This window comes from Oncorhynchus gorbuscha, linkage group LG24, assembly GCF_021184085.1.
Source record: "Oncorhynchus gorbuscha isolate QuinsamMale2020 ecotype Even-year linkage group LG24, OgorEven_v1.0, whole genome shotgun sequence".
Lineage (NCBI taxonomy): Eukaryota > Metazoa > Chordata > Actinopteri > Salmoniformes > Salmonidae > Oncorhynchus > Oncorhynchus gorbuscha.
This window is the reverse complement of record NC_060196.1, coordinates 37,261,194-37,282,778: the sequence shown is the minus strand read 5'-3', so window position 1 is coordinate 37,282,778 and position 21,585 is coordinate 37,261,194. Positions and strand designations below refer to the sequence as shown.

Genomic DNA, 21,585 nt, shown 5'->3' with positions numbered 1-21,585 from the left:
AGGTCTGCAAACACACAACCCCCTCCTCTGCGCTGACTAGCTGTTCCAGATTTGACTACTTCTTTTTTGGGCGGTGGAACCTCATAAATCACCCAGAATGCTTTGCTCTCTGGCTCTCTGTCATAACTGGGGTATTTGCACTGCTGAGGTCGCTCTCTGTCTCTCTCTCTCTTCTACTGCCTGCCCGCTCTGCAAAATATTCCTGGAAACAGAGGGATATGTGAGAGAACTCCTAGCCAAGGACAGGATAGGAGAGTAGGCCTCACTCCCAGAATAGCTTGTGATCTGAATGTACAGATTGATGAAGGTTGACCAATCAATCTATCTATCTACACTGAACTAAAATATAAACGCAACATGTAAAGTGTTGGTCCCATGTTTCATGGGCTGAAATAAAAAATCCATATCCACATTTGTGGACAAATTTACATCCCTGTTAGAGAGCATTTCTCCTTTGCCAAGATAATCCATCCACCTGACAGGTGTGGCATATCAAGAAGCTGATTAAACAGCATGATCAATACACAGGTGCACCTTGTGCTGAGGATAATAAAAAGCCACTCTAAAATGTGCAGTTTTGTCACACAACACAATGCCACTGACTTCAGGAATGTCCACCAGAGCTGTTGACAGAGAATTGAATGTCAATTTCTCTACCATCAGCTGCCTCCAACGTTGTTTTAGAGAATTTGGCAATATGTCCAACCGGCCTCACAACCACAGACCACGTGTAACCACACCAGCCCAGGACCTCCACATCTGGCTCCTTCACCTGCGGGATGGTCTAAGGGGAGGTGAGGGGTGCTGAGGAGTATTTTGCATGTTGCGTTTCCATTTTTGTTCAGTATCTATCCATGTTTCTTTATATCTATATATTTATCTATTCAGCTCTCCTTAGTATACAGGAGATGCACCTAGGGTGCCACTATGTATAAACTATACACAGATAAGTAATCAAGAGGACTTTCTACTGTCTGATTGGAGTTGCCTGACCCCTTAGGTGTTCAAAGAGCTTATCAAAACTCAATTGACATCTTCTGTTTGGGACACACAGACCAGCCCTTCACAACTTAGTGCCGGGCACACTCTGTAGAGTGTATTTGGACCACACACACACACACACACACAATTAACGAGGACCAACAGAGACCGCAGGTCGTAGTGATAGGAGCAAGCAGACAGGCTAACACGCTGTGTACTCAGCTCTCTGGACGGACAAAGACTTCAGTCACTGAACTACGGTCTGTCTGTGTGTATGTCTGTCTGTCTACAGCTATACACACATCCCATAACAGAGCAGAGAGATGGCCTAACTCAGCAGAACTCATTTACCACTGGAAGACTAAGCAAAGACCAGCATGTGCTGCCCAATCAGCAAACATCCTCACGGAGTATCCAGAAATACTCACACACAAGCAAAAGCACACACTGAAGGCACAAATGAGATACTTTTACACAATTTGATTTATTATTATTCTATACAACTTGAACCGGCACAAACTATAGTTTTTATATATTCAACACAAATAACCTTGGACATCCTAAATCCTTTCAATCTTACGCTGATCCCATGTGAAAGCGAGTGTTCCTTGAAGCGCCAATAATGTGTTCAGAGGTATGGAGTTTGAAGTTGTAAAATGAAGGTATGGAGGTATTCTGACTGGGGGAACCTTTGCTCCTTGCTCCTGCGCACAGGCCTGCAGTCCTCCGGCCTGCTGCAGTCTGACCCTAACCTGGCCCTGCCAGTTGGATGTCACATTGCTGCTTCATTACTGTTTGCCATTGGCTCTGTAACCCTGCAGCCTTCATTTACACCCTGGTGTGGAACCCTCCATCACCTTCCAGTCTTGGGACAGGTACCCAGCTCTGCTCCCTGAGCCTGTCAGAGAAAGAACACAGAGAGAGAATGGTGACGTCATTCTTCAGTACATCTCAACCTAACCTGATGCCTATCATGACGAAGACGGAATAGAAGAGTTGAAGGTGTATGGGTATTCCTATGAAGAAGGTGTATGGGTAGACCTATGATGAAAGTGTATGGGTATACCTATGATGAAGATGTATGGGTAGACCTATGATGAAGATGTATGGGTAGACCTATGATGAAGATGTATGGGTATTCCTATGATGAAAGTGTATGGGTATACCTATGATGAAGATGTATGGGTAGACCTATGATGAAGATGTATGGGTAGACCTATGATGAAGATGTATGGGTATTCCTATGATGAAGATGTATGGGTATTCCTATGATGAAAGTGTATGGGTATACCTATGATGAAGATGTACGGGTATACCTATGATGAAGATGTATGGGTATACCTATGATGAAGATGTATGGGTATACCTATGATGAAGATGTACGGGTATACCTATGATGAAGATGTACGGGTATACCTATGATGAAGATGTATGGGTATACCTATGATGAAGATGTATGGGTATACCTATGATGAAAGTGTATGGGTATACCTATGATGAAGATGTACGGGTATACCTATGATGAAGATGTATGGGTATACCTATGATGAAGATGTATGGGTATTCCTATGATGAAAGTGTATGGGTATACCTATGATGAAGATGTATGGGTAGACCTATGATGAAGATGTATGGGTATACCTATGATGGGTATTCATGGTACTATAGTGATCCTCGCTATATGAACCACGTTAAAATTCCATAGGCACTATACACATACTTACATATGGATTTGGCATTGTAGATATGTGGTAGTGGAGTATGGGCCTGAGGGCACCCACTTAGTGTGTTGTGAATTCTGTAATGAATGAATTGTAATATTCTTAAAATTGCATAACTGCCTTAATTTTGCCAGACACCAAGAAGAGTAGCTACTTCCTTGACACTTCATTGGTGTAATGCGTAGGGTTTTTGACTTTCATGCCAGCGACCCAGGTTCACTTCCCTGTTTGCTGTTTGCTACAGTATAATACTGATTAGAGGATGAGTCATTTCAGGGACACATAAAGCAAAACAACCTTAAAAAGGGAGAGTCAAAGTTGTAAAGAAAACATTGAAGTGTTATCGCTTTCCATTTTAATTCTCTCCCTGGTGGAATGGCGATCTGGCATGTTGGTGTACAACATTTTGGGTTGATATACTTTTGGGGTTTAATGACAGACAGGGATTGTAGACGTGTTAGCCGTGTGCCACACCTTCATGAAGATTGTGACAAAGATGTGTCAGCGATGTAAACCCTTCAGAAGGATTCCTCAACCTGAACCGTTCCATCTCTACCTGTCATATCAATTACACAATTCACTTAGCATAGCTGTGTTGGTACTGGTATTTATACAACACTCCATACAGCAGCCACAAAAGATGATTGAATTTGGGTGCCGGAGACCACGACATCAGTGTAGGCAATGTGTGATAGGTAATGTGTGATAGGTCATATGTGATAGGTCATGTGTTGGTTATGTGTGATGGGTTATGTGTAATAGGTCAGGTGTTGGTTATGTGTGATAGGTCATGTGTGATGGGTCATGTGTAATAGGTCATGTGTGATAGGTAATGTGTTGGTTATGTGTGATAGGTCATCTGTTGGTTATGTGTGATAGGTCACGTGTGATAGGTAATGTGTGATAGGTAATGTGTGATAGGTAATGTGTGATAGATAACGTGTGATAGGTAATGTGTGATAGGTCATGTGTGATGGGTCATGTGTAATAGGTCAGGTGTTGGTCATGTGTGATAGGTCATGTGTTGGTTATGTGTGATGGGTTATGTGTAATAGGTCAGGTGTTGGTCATGTGTGATAGGTCATGTGTGATGGGTCATGTGTGATAGGTCATGTGTGATGGGTCATGTGTGATGGGTCATGTGTTGGTTATGTGTGATAGGTCATGTGTGATAGGTAATGTGTGATAGGTAATGTGTATAGGTCATGTGTTGGTTATGAGTGATAGGTCATGTGTTGGTTATGGTCACGTGTGATAGGTAATGTCATTGGTCATGTGTGATAGGTAATTGGTCATGTGTGATTGGTCAGGTAATCATGTGTAATAAGTAATGTGTGATTGGTCATGTGTGATAGGTCATGTGTGATAGGTCATGTGTGATTGGTCATGTGTGATTGGTCATGTGTGATTGGTCATGTGTGATAGGTCATGTGTGATAGGTAATGTGTGATAAGTAATGTGTGATTGGTCATGTGTGATAGGTCATGTGTGATAGGTCATGTGTGATTGGTCATGTGTGATTGGTCATGTGTGATAGGTCATGTGTGATTGGTCATGTGTGATTGGTCATGTGTGATAGGTAATGTGTGATAGGTCATGTGTGATTGGTCATGTGTGATTGGTCATGTGTGATAGGTCATGTGTGATAGGTAATGTGTGATAGGTAATGTGTGATAGGTCATGTGTGATTGGTCATGTGTGATAGGTCATGTGTGATAGGTAATGTGTTGGTTATGTGTGATAGGTCATCTGTTGGTTATGTGTGATAGGTCACGTGTGATAGGTAATGTGTGATAGGTAATGTGTGATAGGTAATGTGTGATAGATAACGTGTGATAGGTAATGTGTGATAGGTCATGTGTGATGGGTCATGTGTAATAGGTCAGGTGTTGGTCATGTGTGATAGGTCATGTGTTGGTTATGTGTGATGGGTTATGTGTAATAGGTCAGGTGTTGGTCATGTGTGATAGGTCATGTGTGATGGGTCATGTGTGATAGGTCATGTGTGATGGGTCATGTGTGATGGGTCATGTGTTGGTTATGTGTGATAGGTCATGTGTGATAGGTAATGTGTGATAGGTAATGTGTGATAGGTCATGTGTTGGTTATGTGTGATAGGTCATGTGTTGGTTATGTGTGATAGGTCACGTGTGATAGGTAATGTGTGATTGGTCATGTGTGATAGGTAATGTGTAATAAGTAATGTGTGATTGGTCATGTGTGATAGGTCATGTGTGATAGGTCATGTGTGATAGGTCATGTGTGATAGGTCATGTGTGATTGGTCATGTGTGATTGGTCATGTGTGATTGGTCATGTGTGATAGGTCATGTGTGATAGGTCATGTGTGATAGGTAATGTGTGATAAGTAATGTGTGATTGGTCATGTGTGATAGGTCATGTGTGATAGGTCATGTGTGATTGGTCATGTGTGATTGGTCATGTGTGATAGGTCATGTGTGATTGGTCATGTGTGATTGGTCATGTGTGATAGGTAATGTGTGATAGGTCATGTGTGATTGGTCATGTGTGATTGGTCATGTGTGATAGGTCATGTGTGATAGGTAATGTGTGATAGGTAATGTGTGATAGGTCATGTGTGATTGGTCATGTGTGATAGGTCATGTGTTGGTTATGTGTGATAACCATAGGACCTTATTTTCAACAGTTATTTCCTCACAATTTGGCTCTTTATGAAAAACTGGCCTGCTTCCACTTTGTTTGTGTGGACTGTGTGCGAGTTGTGATGATATTGGATATAATACCAGTTGAATGAATACCAGTTGAAGTAGGTTATGTATTGTCATTAGTCCAGCAAAATATTTGTCATGCTTTCAATGCCGACATGAGTCTCAAGCTTTGGCTTGCAGTTTTATATTCTAAACTTAAATATGACATGGGCTGAAATGTATAGGTTCAGTCCCTATTCACCTTTTAGGAAATGTACATTTTATGATTGTAGACAGTAATGTGATGGGTAAGAAGTAGCTAAGGTAGTGGCTCATTTCATAGACACTGAATGTGACTGTAATTGGCACACTGAAGTCATATTTGAGAAAACAAAGGAACTTTTAATTTATTATTAAAATTACATAAATAAACAAACTCTGAATGAGTCCAACAAATACAAATAGAATAGATATTTACATGTGATTGGCAAGGAGGGAATGTACAGAGAGCAAAGGAGGAGAGATATCTGTTCTTTCTCCTTGGCTGCTGTGGGACGATACAGGGAACTTTCTTTTCTCATTTTCCTTCAGGCCACGAAAAGCAACACACTGACACTGGATCCAAAACAGTTACATGTAAATGGCTAAGAATGAAAATGGACGTTAATTTATACTTAACAAAAATATGAATGCAATATGTAAAGTGTTGGTCCCATGTTTCATGAGCTCTATTTAAAAATCCCAGAAATGTTCCATACGCACAAAAAGATGATTTCTGTCAAATGTTGTGCACAAGGATAATCCTTCCACCTGACAGGTGTTGCATATCAAGAAGCTGATTAAACAGCATGATCATTACACAGGTGCACCATGTTCTGGGGACAATTAAAGGCCACTCTAAAATGTGCAGTTTTGTCAAACAACACATCGCCACAGATGTCTTGATGGAGCGGGCAATTGGCATGCTGACTGCAGGATTCTCCACCAGAGCTGTGGCCAGAGAATTGAATGTTCACATATCTACCATAAGCCGCCTCCAATGTCGTTTTAGAGAATTTGGCAGTACGTCCAACCGGCCTCACAAACACAGACTACAAGGAACCACGCCAGTCCAGGGCCTCCACTTCCAGCTTCTTCACCTGCAGGATCGTCTGAGACCAGCCACCTGGACAGCTGATGAAACTGAGGGGTATTTCTATCTGTATTAAATACTTTTTGTGGAGAAAAACTCATTCTGATTGGCGCCCCTGCCAAGTCATGTGAAATCCATAGATTATGGCCTATTGAATTGATTTCAATTGACTGATTTCCTCCGATGAAATGTGACTCAGTAAAATCGTTGAAATTGTTGCATGTTGCATTTATATTTTTGTTCAGTATATTATATATACACACATATACATTTTTTAATGTTAGATCACCAATATTATTTAATTTTATTTATCTGTATCATAATAATAACACTAATTGTAACAATAAACAGTCAAACATACAGTGCCTTGCAAAAGTATTCATCCCCCTTGGCGTTTTTCTTGTTTTCTGGCAACCTGTAATTTAAATACGATTTTTATTTGGATTTCATGTAATGGACATACACAAAATAGTCCAAATTGGTGAAGTGAAATGAAAAAAATTAGTTGTTTAAAAAAAATCTCAAAAATAAAAAACAGAAAGTGGTGTGTGCATATGTATTCACCCCCTTTGCTATGAAGCCCTAAATAACATCTGGTGCAACCAATTACCTTCAGAAGTCACCTAATTAGTCAAATAAGGTCCACCTGTGTGTAATCTAAGTGTCACATGATCTGTCACATGATCTCAGTATATATACACCTGTTCTGAAAGGCCCCAGAGTCTGCAATACCACTAAGCAAGAGGCACCACCAAGCAAGCGGCACCATGAAGACCAAGGAGCTCCCCAAACAGGTCAGGGACAAAGTTGTGGGGAAGTACAGATCAGGGTTAAGTTATAAAAAAATATCTGAAACTTTGAACATCCCACGGAGCACCATTAAATCCAGAATTAAAAAAGTGAAAGAATATGGCACCACAACAAACCTGCCAAGAGAGGGCCGCCCACCAAAATTCACAGACCAGGCAAGGAGGCAAAAATCAGAGGCAACAAAGAGACCAAAAATAACCCTGAAGGATCTGCAATGCTCCACAGTATCTGTCCTTAGGACCACTTTAAGCTGTTCACTCCACAGAGCTGGGCTTTATGGGAAAAGTGGCCAGAAAAAAAGCCATTGCTTAAAGAATAAAATAAGCAAACATGTTTGGTGTTCGCCAAAAGACATGTGGGAAACTCCGCAAACCTGTGGAAGAAGCTACTCTGGTCAGATGAGACTAGAATTTTGCTTTTTGGCCATCAAGGAAACGCTATGTCTGGCACAAACCCAACACCTCTCATCACGCCGAGAACACCATCCCCACAGTGAAGCATGGTGGTGGCAGCATCATGCTTTTGGGATGTTTTTCATCAGCAGGGACTGGGAAACTGGTCAGAAGTCTTCCAGAGATTAGAGACTGGGATGAGGTTCACCTTCCAGCAAGACAATGACCCTAAGCATACTGCTAAAGCAACAATTGGTTGTGTTCAGGGGAAACATTTAAATGTCTTGGAATGGCCAATTGAGAATCTGTGGTATGACTTAAAGATTGCTGTACAGCAGCAGGAACCTTGAAGGAGCTGGAGCAGTTTTGCTTTGAAGAATGGACAATCCCAGTGACTAGATGTGCCAAGCTTATAGAGACATACCCCAGTTGACTTGCAGCTGTAATTGCTGCAAAAGCTGGCTCTACAAAGTATTGACTTTGGGGGGGGTGAATAATTATGCACGCTCAAGTTTTCTGTTTTTTTGTCTTATTTCTTGTTTGTTTCACAATAAATAAATAAAATTGCATCTTCAAAGTGGTTTGCATGTTGTCCCACTGGATGTCATAAGGTGAATGCACCAATTTGTAAGTCGCTCTGGATAAGAGCGTCTGCTAAATGACTTAAATGTAAATGTAATGTGTGAATCAAATGATACAACCCACCATAAAATCAATTTCAATTCCAGGATGTAAGGCAACAAAATAGGAAAAATGCCAAGGGGGTGAATACTTTTGCAAGCCACTGTAAGGATTGGCCCCTTTAGTAAAGTTGAGGGGGTTACTTCATAAACTTAGCATTGGGTAGCTAGTGATCCTGATTGTCTTACGCCAGTGTACGATTGTCTTTGAGTCCTGTGTCTGTACTGAAAGACACGACTACAGTAACACACCAGCAACTGGAACGATTGTGGAGGAAGTATTGTCAGATTGTCTTTGGCTTGTAATTGCACCTTGGACAGAGTGAAGGAAACTCCCAATGGAAAACACATGCCTCTTCCACTAAGACAGCAAGTGTGTAACTTAAGAATGGCAACCTATGGACTTTGGTTTAGAAAATCTAGGGTCTTTGGAATGGAGAAACCAACCATTTCATGTTGGTAAAACACAAGGCCTGAGAGGACCCTACATCTCTCTGCATCAGATAGATCTTCTTCTGAGCTGACTCTCTGCCTTTCACAGGTGTTGCTGTCCACATGTAATGCATCAACCCAAAGGTTTCCTAGGTGATCGTCAGGCAGTAGAGAGGAGAGGGAGGTGATGTGGGGCAGGATGGTGCTTGAGTAGAGTCAATGTCTGATGGAAGATGCATTGTGCTCAGTAGCTCTGAGCCACAGGTGCCCAGGAGGCGGTGAGCCTGGCGATGGAGCTTTCGAACTGGGCCTCGCCCACGCCTACACCCACCTCACTAAGGCTGGGGTCGTACATGGAGGATGGTGAGGAAACGGGCAGGGAGGAGGTCAGGCCAGTGTAGGAGGAGCCTCGCAGGAACTGGCTGGTCAGACCGCCAGCAATGGAACCAGAGGAGGAGCCAGAAGGAGTTAGGGTTGTCCCGGCAACAGACCACAGGCTAGGATACTGGCTGTAGGGAAGAGAGAGAGAGAGAGCGAGAGAGACAAGGATACAGAGAGAGAGAGAGAGAGAGAGAGAGAGAGAGAGAGAGAGAGAGAGAGAGAGAGAGAGAGAGAGAGAGAGAGAGAGAGAGAGAGAGAGAGAGAGAGAGAGAGAGAGAGAGAGAGAAAGAGACAGAGACAGAGAGAGAGCAAAGGGGGTTTGATTAGGAGGTTTTTTTCTGGCCGTGTGACCTAACCAGGAAGAAATCTGGGCCTAGTAAAAGTCTAAGCCCAGGGCCCAAAGTGTTTCCTGATCCAAGTCATGTAGTCAGGAAAGTTCTGGAATATAATTAGTGGTATCAGAAACATATAGATGATGAACTATGACCATGTGTTGCCATACCTGGAGTTGGATGTGGAGTTGGTTGTATGGGCCAGGGTTCCCATCCCAGAGGAGTTTGGGATCTGAAGGGCTGACCAGCTGTCATGGGTGGGCAGGACTCCCGACGAGTTGTCCATGTAGTTGTCTAAACAATAAAGTACATAGACAAATGATTAAAAACAGTATAGTAAACATTTCTCTGATCAAAACAATGCATTTCCTCTAGGGGTGATTTCTCAAACATCTATTTATGAACCACCATCTTGAAATGTCCATGCTGTCGTCTACACCTACGAGTCTGACTAGTGACTAGAATAAACAGTAGACAGTGCATTCACAGACCGCTGGGTTGGGTAGAGGAGGTTCTTACTTGAGCTGGAGGAGCGGTGTGGGTAGTGGCTGGGGTAGGGGGCGGCCCTGTGGCCCCTCAGGCTGGAGTACCTCTCACAATAAGACCCTGAGGAGGGGCCAGGGGCCCCGCTGAACGGAGGGGGGCTGCTGCTGGAGCACATAGGGCCGTTACCAGGTAGGAACCAACCACCAACTGAAAGGAAGAGAGCAGACAAAATGGTTATAATCCTATGCTTCCTTTTTTCATACTGTTCTCTATGTATAGTTTCATTGGGGACATGGAAGGCTTTGAAAACATAGATATATGAGGATCATTCTTTTCTGAATGTTTAAGAAAAGTGCGTTTGAAAATTACGTCAAATATAATGACTTGGTTTGATTGTTGGAACTGAAATGGAGAGGTCAAGAAAGAACTTTTCTAATGTGGTTAGACTGAAGGGGAGACTTACGTTGGGAATAACCAGACTGTTGACTGTCTCCACCATGGTCTGGAATGTCTTTATGGTCGCTCCTAAAATTGAAAACATAGCATCAGAATAGGCACACAATATCAAATAAATACATTTAGAAGGATCTTTCTGACACAATATCAGTCTCTTCCTCTTACCTCTCTTTGGCGTCAAGGAAAGCTTTGGCGAATGGATTGTGTTTGATCTTCAACGCAGTTATCTAGAAGGTACATAAATATGACAGCTCCTATTAGTTTCCTCCTTCATTGTAAGCTGGACACAATAAAATGTTTATTATTGTGAACAATGATTATCTCTGTGACTGTGTTATTCAGGCCAACTGACCTCTTCGTTCTGGTAAGCAGTGACAGCGATGAACTGAGTCTCGGGGAAAGACTGGCTACTGATCATCTTCTGGAGCCCTCCAACCTTCACAATGTGTATCCTGGGCTCATACTTGTGCAGAGAGTTCAGCATGATCTAGAGACAAATTATACATTATTTTAATAATTTCACAATAAACTACAATCAAAAACAAAGATCCAAAACACACACTCAAAATGTATATAATAGCTGATCAATTTAGTCCTACAGATGCCCAATAAAAAATTGTGAAGTTGATTTGCCATGAAATGAACACTGTTGTTCCCCAGAAAAGGCTTAACTTTGTAATTCAGCACAGCAGGGTAGAGTATCATTAGCTCCGAGAGAGCAGGGCAATCTGGACTAGCCTACCAAGTTGTATTTAAATGCATTTACATAGTAATAAATATGCATACTGCAAATACAAAACAAAGAAGACGACAAAAACAATCGGGGCCTTACCTGTCCTCCTCCGTTGAGTTTATTGGACAGTTTGACTTTGCTAAATGAGACGGGCGCTTTCATCCAGTGCGCTCCGAAGTTAGGCGAGTCTGGGTGGATGTAGACGCAGCTAGGGCTCTGTGGCTCGGGCTTGCCACCGGGAACCCACTCGCCATTCACGTACTTCCACCGGTTGTTGTCTGCAGCCACGAAGTCCAATAGGACTGAGTACATGGCGTTGGGGTCCAAGCCGCTCACATTCGCTCTGAGCACTGGAAACATCCGCCTGTAGGTTCAAATAAAGTTGTTCAAATAAACATATTGCCTAAGCAAACCTAAATATTATGTTATGTTGGCTCAGCCGTTGATCTATATAATTGAATTATTTGGCGGTATATTTGTTTGCATTAAAAAGGGTGCCACATCGGGGCACTTTACTGTATCCTACTAATAGGTTTATACGATTTGACGGGCGTTGCGCATTAGGCCTAATTCTTGACATGGTATTTATAAAGTTGCCACAGTGAAACATAGATAGTGCCTAGCCGGGCCAACACCCTGTCATCTAGCCTATTCTGAAATGCTGAGCATGTCTGTTGAATATCTAACCTGGGCGCATCAGATACATTTAGCTTCGTAAAGTCAAATAAAATTTGATTGGTCACATACACATATTTAGCAGATGTTATTGTGGGTGTAGCGAAATGCTTGTGTTCCTAGCTCCAACAGTGCAGTAATATGTAACAATTCACAGCAATAGACATCATTCTAAAAGTAAAATAATGGAATTAAGAAAAATATAAATATTAGATCGAAGAATGTCGGAGTGGCACTGACTAAAATACAGCAAAATAGTATATATTTATGAGATGAGATTAGTAAAGCAGTATGTATACATTTAAGGTGGCCACTGATTCTAAGTCTATAGGGCAGCAGCCTCTAATGTGCAGGGTGGCGTAACTGGGTGGAAGCCGGCTGGTGATGGCTATTTAACAGTCTGATGGCCTTGAGATCGAAGTCATGCATAAATGCGCTCTAAGATCTCTCCAGATAAACTTGGCTTTTAATGAGGCATACCAATAGGCATCGAAGGCCTCATTTTGATCCGTTGCTAACAGCAACAACAACAAAAAACATAGTCTACCTGCCAGTCTTGGTGACGATCATTTCGTTGGTTAGTTCTTTAAACTTGGTCCATAATTCTGCGTCTTCTAGTCCCAGTTTAATATCCCTCTCCGATGCGTCTCCTTTCTCGCTCCCCTTCTGAAACTCGCTCTCCACCACGCTCAGAAGGTGGTCCAGCCGCTGGTCGGAGTTTGAAGAAGTCATATTTCCTATAGGATGAGTTCGTGTGGTGTTCCGCGAAATATACCGTTAGAATAGGATTCACTGCTTCTAGACTAGTTTTGACAGTGAGATAAGTACTACTGGCTTGAGAGCCCAAGGCCTGATCATATAAGGCCCCCCGGGACCACATGGGGATAGGGGTGTGGCGTTGCGTTCGAGACCACACCCCGATGGCCTAATGGTCGTGTTTCGAGCGTCTCTTCGATGTCCCCAATGCAAAAATGCCCATCATAATTGCGTGAATACAACATGTAAAAGTACCTATAGGCCTCTATGCCTACTTTAAACAGGGTCATGTGTGAATAAGAATAACTCCTTCGTTGCCTTTCAGGTTTATAGCCTTCATGACAGAGGCCTATGCATTTTCTAAACATGTTTGGATATTCGTTTACTCTTGCATAGCTTAAAACATTTTCAGAGCTGTTCATTTTTCATACATTCGTTATGTATCTTACGAAAAAAAGACATGTTCAAATGTTATTAGTCCGTATTGTCAATAGCATACAATATGTTTATGGTATTAAACATAATTGCTTAGTCGCCTAGGTTATATCAAGTATTTGTCAGAGGGGAAAACACATCGTTGGATGATTAGGGCAAACACATCGTTGGATGATTTGGCCAAACACATTTTTTGAAACTTTGGATGAAAACAAAAGAAGGGAAGAGACAAGGCAGCAGCCACAGTGCCTTTGAACTCGGTTGTATATTTGCGAATAATGCTAATCTTTTGTTGTACCAAATACACACGTGAGGAGTGTGGTGTTGACTGTAGCCGGGCCATTAGTCTGTTCCTCTGTTCCTGTACTTGGCGAAGTGTGGATAGCCCAGAGGTGACATCGGAGATCTGCATAATGGGGCCGCCTGTCTGTTTCTGATCTCACATCCACTCGCACTAACATCGAGGACACATTTATTCACACTTCATTGTAAAAGTATTAGACTTTTTTTTATCATTAAGATCGGAGATTGATATTATAGGGGATTAATATTTGTATCCTATGCAAAATGATCTCATCTGCCGTTTTTCTCTCATCCTAATACCATGGTCCCGAGCAATGTCTTTAGACTAATGTCTTGCTGTATATATAGGCCTTCTTAGAAAATGTGGTGATATCAACAGGGTTGGGGAGTACAGGATTACATGTAAAAATTGTACGTGTATGGGATTACAAAAACGGTAACCGTAATCCGTTAGGTTACCAGAAACAAAATTGTAATCGGATTACAGATACTTTTGAATAAAATAGATGATTACTTCAAGGATCATGTTTTAATTCAGAAAGGATGTTTGCGAAAAAAATCTTTAGACTTCTCTGAGCGAGTCTGACCACAAATCAGAGACCACTATGAAGACACACCAAATGTGTTTGATCGATCGCGGGAAAAGCGCAGGAATGGGAGTAAGGTCACAGTCCAAGGTATGTCTTTCAATGGTGCGACTGCTGTCGGCATCCAAAGATGATCCAATTTGAATAAACGCTTGGAGATAAGGATGACAGCAGTGGTTTAGTCTACTGCGATACGGATATCACTTATTATTGATATCTACATGGTGAATTGATGTAAATCACACTGCTGCTCTCTCATTTAGCTATTTGCGCCTTATGGATTGTGGTTGTTGTGGATGGCTGTTCACTAATCTAAATGTGTATTTGAACCCAATAATGGTTGTATTTGAACCAAATAGTGGTTGAATTGGAAACCACTAATGGTTGAATTCAAGAAGTTTAAGCTGCCTATTAATCATTGTTTTTGAAACCAGTGGACAGCCAGTGTAAAATACTCTCTTGCAACAGCTGCACAGTGCGGATCCCAGCCTATGGAATAAAAGTAGGTCTTTCTAATTCATGCTGATGAAAATAATACATCCGTAGGCCTAATGGACACATGTTCAAACTCACACACTTTTGATAGACTTAAAGGGACAATCTGTAGTTGCTACAAACATTTATAAATGATATAGAACTATATGTATCCATTGGTTCCTGAAGAATATAACTTATAAATGCCTCATGACCTTAGTTCAACTGTCACACTTCATGACAACCCAAAATAGAAGCTTGTTTTTCTCCAATGTTTGTAAACAGTGTAAATGTAAACAAACACTACATAGCCTCAAAACAGGGTTCAAACTATTATTTTGATATAATGGATGGCCAGTCGTTGCATCCATAGCTCTGTCTATTCAATTCAATTCAATTCGAGGGCTTTATTGGCATGGGAAACATGTGTTAACATTGCCAAAGCAAGTGAGGTAGACAACATACAAAGTGAATATATAAAGTGAAAAACAACAAAAAATTAACAGTAAACATTACACATACAGAAGTTTCTGAGAGTGGTTACATTTCTCCAGGCCCATCCCTCAGCATTTGACCTAAACAGAGGCGGGGCCCCCATTTTGTTATTGTTTCATCTGTGGATTTGCCCTTTAAACAGCTGCATATTATCAAGATATCAAAGTGTCACCAACAAAAAGGTAAACAATAGGCCTATAGCAAATGCAGCATATGGCATTCATTTTTCACATGTAAATAGAACTATTCAGTAGTACTCAAAGCATGCCAACCCATGAGCAGAGCATTTATTTTTCAGCTCGAATCAATGAGCCCAATCCGTCCTCCGTGACAACAAAATCATAAACAACAGAGTAAAGCTGGCTAATAAGTCCTCTGTTTTGGGGTTATGCTCAGGGAGAACAATTAGGCCAATCTATACTTCCATATTACCAAGTCCTATTCTTGAAGATCAAGGGGTATAACATTTATTGGAATGACTGGAATTCTGATAGACTGGTTTTTAATGTAAAGATATAATTTAATCATATTATTATATCTAGGAGAAAGCGATGGGTTAGAAGAAGCCTACATAACCAACCCATAAAGTCAAATTTAACATCCACATATGGCCAGCTGTATAAACTTTCTAATGCCTCTTGTAAGTCGCTCTGGATAAGAGCGTCTGCTAAATGACTTAAATGTAAAATGTAAAAGGGGAAAGTAATCTAAATGTAATCAGATTACGTTACTGAGTTTGGGTAATCCAAAAGTTACGTTACTGATTACAATTTTGGACAGATAACTAGTAACTGTAATGCGTTACATTTAGAAAGTAACCTACCCAACCCTGAATATCAATTATAATTTTATATTTTGTTACAGTTTATTATCTAAAATAAGATTTTTTTCTTAACTGCCTTGCCTAGTTAAATAAAATAAAATAAGAATTTGTTCTTAACTGCCTTGCCTTGTTAAATAAAATAAAATAAGAATTTGTTCTTAACTGCCTTGCCTAGTTAAATAAAATAAAATAAGAATTTGTTCTTAACTGCCTTGCCTAGTTAAATAAAATAAAATAAGAATTTGTTCTTAACTGCCTTGCCTAGTTAAAAAAAAAATCATTTAAAGAACCTGTGTCCCTCCCCCCCCCGCACAAGTTCCCTTAGGAGGGAACTTGTGCGGCTTAAGTCTTTCCTGATGCATGAAGGTTATATTAGGTCTAACAGTTACCATTGATCCTGAGGGAGGCAGAATATGGTGGGTCTGTATGTTTCTGTCTGCTCTGTCTCAGGCTCTGTGATGTACTTGGAATTGAGTGGGTTCTGTGGAGCGTGACTCCAGTTTACTACTCCACTTCCTGCAGCTCTACAGAGGTCATAAATGTAAAGGGGTTCTCTCACACCTTTCCATCCCATATCAGTCAGCTACCTCTTCTTTTCCCCTCTTTATTTTGAGGCCTGAGAAGAGAGATTTTCACCACCAGCTACATAATACAGGACTGTTCCCCATCCCGCCCAGTCCCTCTGTCTCTGCTCCTCACTATTATCCCCCACCCCCCCCACACACACACACACACACACACACACACACACACACACACACACACACACACACACACACACACACACACACACACACACACACACACACACACACACACACACACACACACACACACACACACACACACACACACACACACACACACACACACAAATAATCATATGTCTGCCAAAACGGACAACTGAGTTTAGATTGAAAGCTTTTTGCTATTTGTTAATTAGAAATGCTCTGAGTTTTGGCCAGACACTACAAAACACAAATCATGGGTTCAAAGTGGAGTTTGGGTTCTAGTTGTCCGTATTTAATTAAAACCTTGTGTTGAGTTGTACTGTATGGGTGCTGCACTACTCAACCAATAATACATCTGAAAATAACATACATCTAATTAATACATTTCTAATGTGTACGTAAATGTTATTTGTAAAATGGTGTTCCCATAATGTCCTTGGCCTTGTCCATTTGGTGACGTGAGGGTTAAACCCTCCAGTGTCCTCAGGCATCAACACACACTCACCTAGGTGAGAAATATTACAGAGGCCTGGTGCTTCACAAAGGGACAGTTATAAGGCCAGGCATATTTTCCAGAGGACTTCGCCTTCGTCTTCACTGGTCAAAATAAGTAAACACAGAGATAGGAATGAGTCAGCCCTGGGAAGAAAAAAGAACACACACACACACGCACACGCACGCACGCACGCACGCACGCACGCACGCACGCACGCACGCACGCACGCACGCACGCACACACACACACACACACACACACACACACACACACCACAGGAGGTTAGTGGCACCTTAATTGAGGGGGATGAGCTCATGGTAATGCCTGGAGTTGAATTGGCGGAATGGTATCAAATACATCAAACAAATGGTTTGATCCATTCCATTCGCTCCGTTCCAGCCACTATTATGAGCCGTCCTCCCCTCAGCAGCCTCCACTGACACACACACATCCTTTCATCCTCCTCTCTTTGTCTGTTTCAGGATATAAGGTAACAGATATAACAGTACTGTAATAACATGCTACTTCCCAGGTCACTGTCATTTTAGCAGCCTCTTCTAGCCCCACCATGGACTTATATGTCTGTGTTTCCTTCTTTTGTTCATCACCGATAATTCAAGGTGGGGTTGAGTGGAGCAAGTTTGGGGTTTCTATTGCGGCCGTTGTATTGTATTTTAATGGTACTTTATTAGTGGCTGGTGTAACTTTGGCTCTGTGTGAATGTGGAAAGGTGTTGTTGTCCATAGAGACAGATAGGACCTGAGTGAAACACACCAATAGCCACTTTCCAAAACCCTCAGCGTAACCCTCCTCCTACCCCCGTCCCCTACCCTCCTCCCTCCCAGCCTTCTCTGATGTGGATTGAGCCCTAAAACGTGTCTGTCACTTTTGCGTTTTTGTTACAAGTTCAGGAAATCTAAACTTTCCTCTTCTAATCACTCAGGCCTTTGAAAGGGATAAAAATAATTAGTGGGGACAGTAATTTCCCCTTCTGCCCCCCCCTTCCCCCTCCCCCTCAACCCTCTTGAAGACTACTGGAGGTGGAAGCGACTTTGGGATGCTAATGCAAACTCAGCTAATGCCAGCTGAGCTCAGGCTCAGCTTTGACACAACAGATTAACTTTTTCTGTAGAGTGGTTGCTTTTGACTTGGGATACTGTCATAGGAAACTGTAGTAGGATAATGTAGTAGGATAATGTAGTAGGATACTGTAGTAGGATACTGTAGTAGGATAATGTAGTAGGATAATGCAGTAGGATAATGTAGTAGGACACTGTAGTAGAATATTGTGGTAGGATACTGTAATATAATACTGTGGTAGGATACTGTTGTAGAATACAGTAGTAGGATACTGTAGTAGAATACTGTAGTAGGATACTGTAACATAATACTGTAGTAAAATACTGTAGTAGGATAATGTAGTAGGATACTGTAGTAGAATACTATAGTAGGATACTGTAATATATAATACTGTAGTAGGATATTGTAGTAGGACACTGTAATATAATACTGTAGTAGGATACTGTAATATAATACTGTAGTAGGATATTTTAGTAGGATACTGTAATATAATACTGTAGTAGGATACTGTTGTAGAATACTGTAGTAGAATACTGTAGTAGGATACTGTAATATAATACTGTAGTAAAATACTGTAGTAGGATAATGTAGTAGGATACTGTAGTAGAATACTGTAGTAGGATACTGTAATATAATACTGTAGTAGGATATTGTAGTAGGATACTGTAATACAATACTGCAGTAGGATATTGTAGTAGCATACCGCAGTAGAATTCTGTAGTAGGATAATGTTATAGAATTCTGTAGTAGGATAATGTTATAGAATACTGTAGTAGGATGTTGTGGTAGGATACCGCAGTAGAATACTGTAGTATGATAATATAGTAGGATAATGTAGTAGGATACTGTAATATAATACTGAAGTAGGATACTGTTGTAGAATACTGTAGTAGGATACTTTAGTAGGATACCGCAGTAGAATACTCTAGTTGGATAATGTAATAGAATACTGCAGTAGAATACTGTTGTAGAATACTGTAGTAGGATACCGCAGTAGAATACTCTAGTAGGATAATGTAATAGAATGCTCAGTAGGATACTGTAGTAGGATACTGTAATATAATACTGTAGTAGGCTAATGTAATAGAATACTGCAGTAGAATACTGTAGTAGGATACTGTAGTATACTACTGTAGTGGGGAAGGTGTTAGAAGATCAGCTTTGGTAAAGCTAGGATTCTAGCTACTAGCTATAGCTAGGCCACTGTGACTGGACTGATAGTTCACTTGACAGCTAGTTTTGCGTCTGCCACGCATACGTCTGCCACGCATACGTCTACCACACATACCTCTACCACACATACGTCTACCACGCATACGTCTACCACACATACCTCTACCACACATACGTCTACCACGCATACGTCTACCACGCATACGTCTACCACACATACGTCTACCACACATACGTCTACCACATATACGTCTACCACGCATGCGTCTACCCCCCATACGTCTACCACGCATACGTCTACCCCCCATACGTCTACCACACATACGTCTACCACACATACGTCTACCACACATACGTCTACCACACATACGTCTACCACGCATACGTCTACCCCCCATACGTCTACCACGCATACGTCTACCACGCATACGTCAACCACACATACGTCTACCACGCATACGTCTACCACACATACGTCTACCACACATACGTCTACCACATATACGTCTACCACGCATACGTCTACCACGCATACGTCTACCACGCATACGTCTACCCCCCATACGTCTACCACGCATACGTCTACCACACATACGTCTACCACGCATACGTCTACCACACATACGTCTACCACACATACGTCTACCACACATACGTCTACCACGCATACGTCTACCACGCATACGTCTACCCCCCATACGTCTACCACGCATACGTCTACCACACATACGTCTACCACGCATACGTCTACCACACATACGTCTACCACACATACGTCTACCACATATACGTCTGCCACGCATACGTCTACCACATATACGTCTACCACATATACGTCTACCACGCATACGTCTACCACATATACGTCTACCACACATACGTCTACCACATATACGTCTGCCACGCATACGTCTACCACACATACCTCTACCACACATACGTCTACCACGCATACGTCTACCACACATACCTCTACCACACATACGTCTACCACGCATACGTCTACCACGCATACGTCTACCACACATACGTCTACCACACATACGTCTACCACATATACGTCTACCACGCATGCGTCTACCCCCCATACGTCTACCACGCATACGTCTACCCCCCATACGTCTACCACACATACGTCTACCACACATACGTCTACCACACATACGTCTACCACACATACGTCTACCACGCATACGTCTACCCCCCATACGTCTACCACGCATACGTCTACCACGCATACGTCAACCACACATACGTCTACCACGCATATGTCTACCACACATACGTCTACCACACATACGTCTACCACGCATACGTCTACCACGCATACGTCTACCCCCCATACGTCTACCACGCATACGTCTACCACATATACGTCTACCACGCATACGTCTACCACATATACGTCTACCACGCATACGTCTACCACGCATACGTCTACCACGCATACGTCTACCACGCATGATCTCATAGTGAAACATAATAGAACTTCATTGATTTGGGGTTCTGCCTTTCCTCAGCCACAGTGCGTTATATGTGCAAAAGCACTATCTCATATCTCAATGAAACGCAACACAATGTAACTACAACTGTGTGGTACAGTACTATGGCTCTTACAGATACACTGATGCATCTCTATACAATATTTACAGTAACAAATACCTTTCTAGGACTACTGTCCATCCCTTCTGTCCATCACTGTCATTGAATTGAGATGAAACATAGATTCACAGATTGTGGCTTTAAGTCCTTGGATTGATGATGTAGTTCAGGTATTCCCAAACTCGGAGGGGGAGGTTTCTTTCTCGCCTGAGTAGCCTCATTTCACTGCCAAAAATACAATTAAACCATCTAGTGTTCAGTGAAATAACAACACAATGTCAAATACAGGTAGTCTAGACAAATAATTAGCATCCAATCACATTAACCATTACTCTCTCACAGGAATTTCCCTAAAGATCCATATGTAGCCAAACTTAGCTAATGCTTATTTTGTTTGCTCCAAAATCAAAATAGATAAATGGTCAAAATAAATGTATGGCTCGCATCCATAGAGATATACCAGCTCTACATCATGACTACATCTGCACATTTAGACCACACAAGTTGTTCTGCTTCCACGAGCACATCCAATGCTAGCATCAGTAATTCTACATTTGTTGCTAGCCCAGCTATCATGGACACTGACAGTTGTGAATCTGCTGCAGCCTAAGTGCTATTGCCCCCTTACCCGGGAAAGCCCCAAACATCAGGGACGTTGGACCATCGAAGAGACGCAAATATGATGAGAACTTACATTGATTTGGGGTTCACTTATATTGGGAGTAGTGCCTTTCCTCAGCCACAGTGCGTT

The 21,585-nt window shown here is 41.8% G+C and overlaps 1 protein-coding gene across 1 annotated transcript; it reads right to left on the bottom strand.

Annotated features, from left to right (window-relative positions):
• Positions 1–8,863: 8,863 nt before the first annotated feature.
• LOC124013438 (T-box transcription factor T-A) lies at positions 8,864–12,611 on the bottom strand. Its single transcript, XM_046327785.1, has 8 exons — positions 12,427–12,611; positions 11,304–11,568; positions 10,824–10,958; positions 10,637–10,698; positions 10,479–10,540; positions 10,049–10,222; positions 9,700–9,823; positions 8,864–9,325 (listed from the first exon to the last, which is right to left on the bottom strand). Exons 1-8 carry the CDS (start codon positions 12,609–12,611, stop codon positions 9,061–9,063), a joined length of 1,272 nt encoding a protein of 423 aa, XP_046183741.1. The 3' UTR covers positions 8,864–9,060.
• Positions 12,612–21,585: the final 8,974 nt, after the last annotated feature.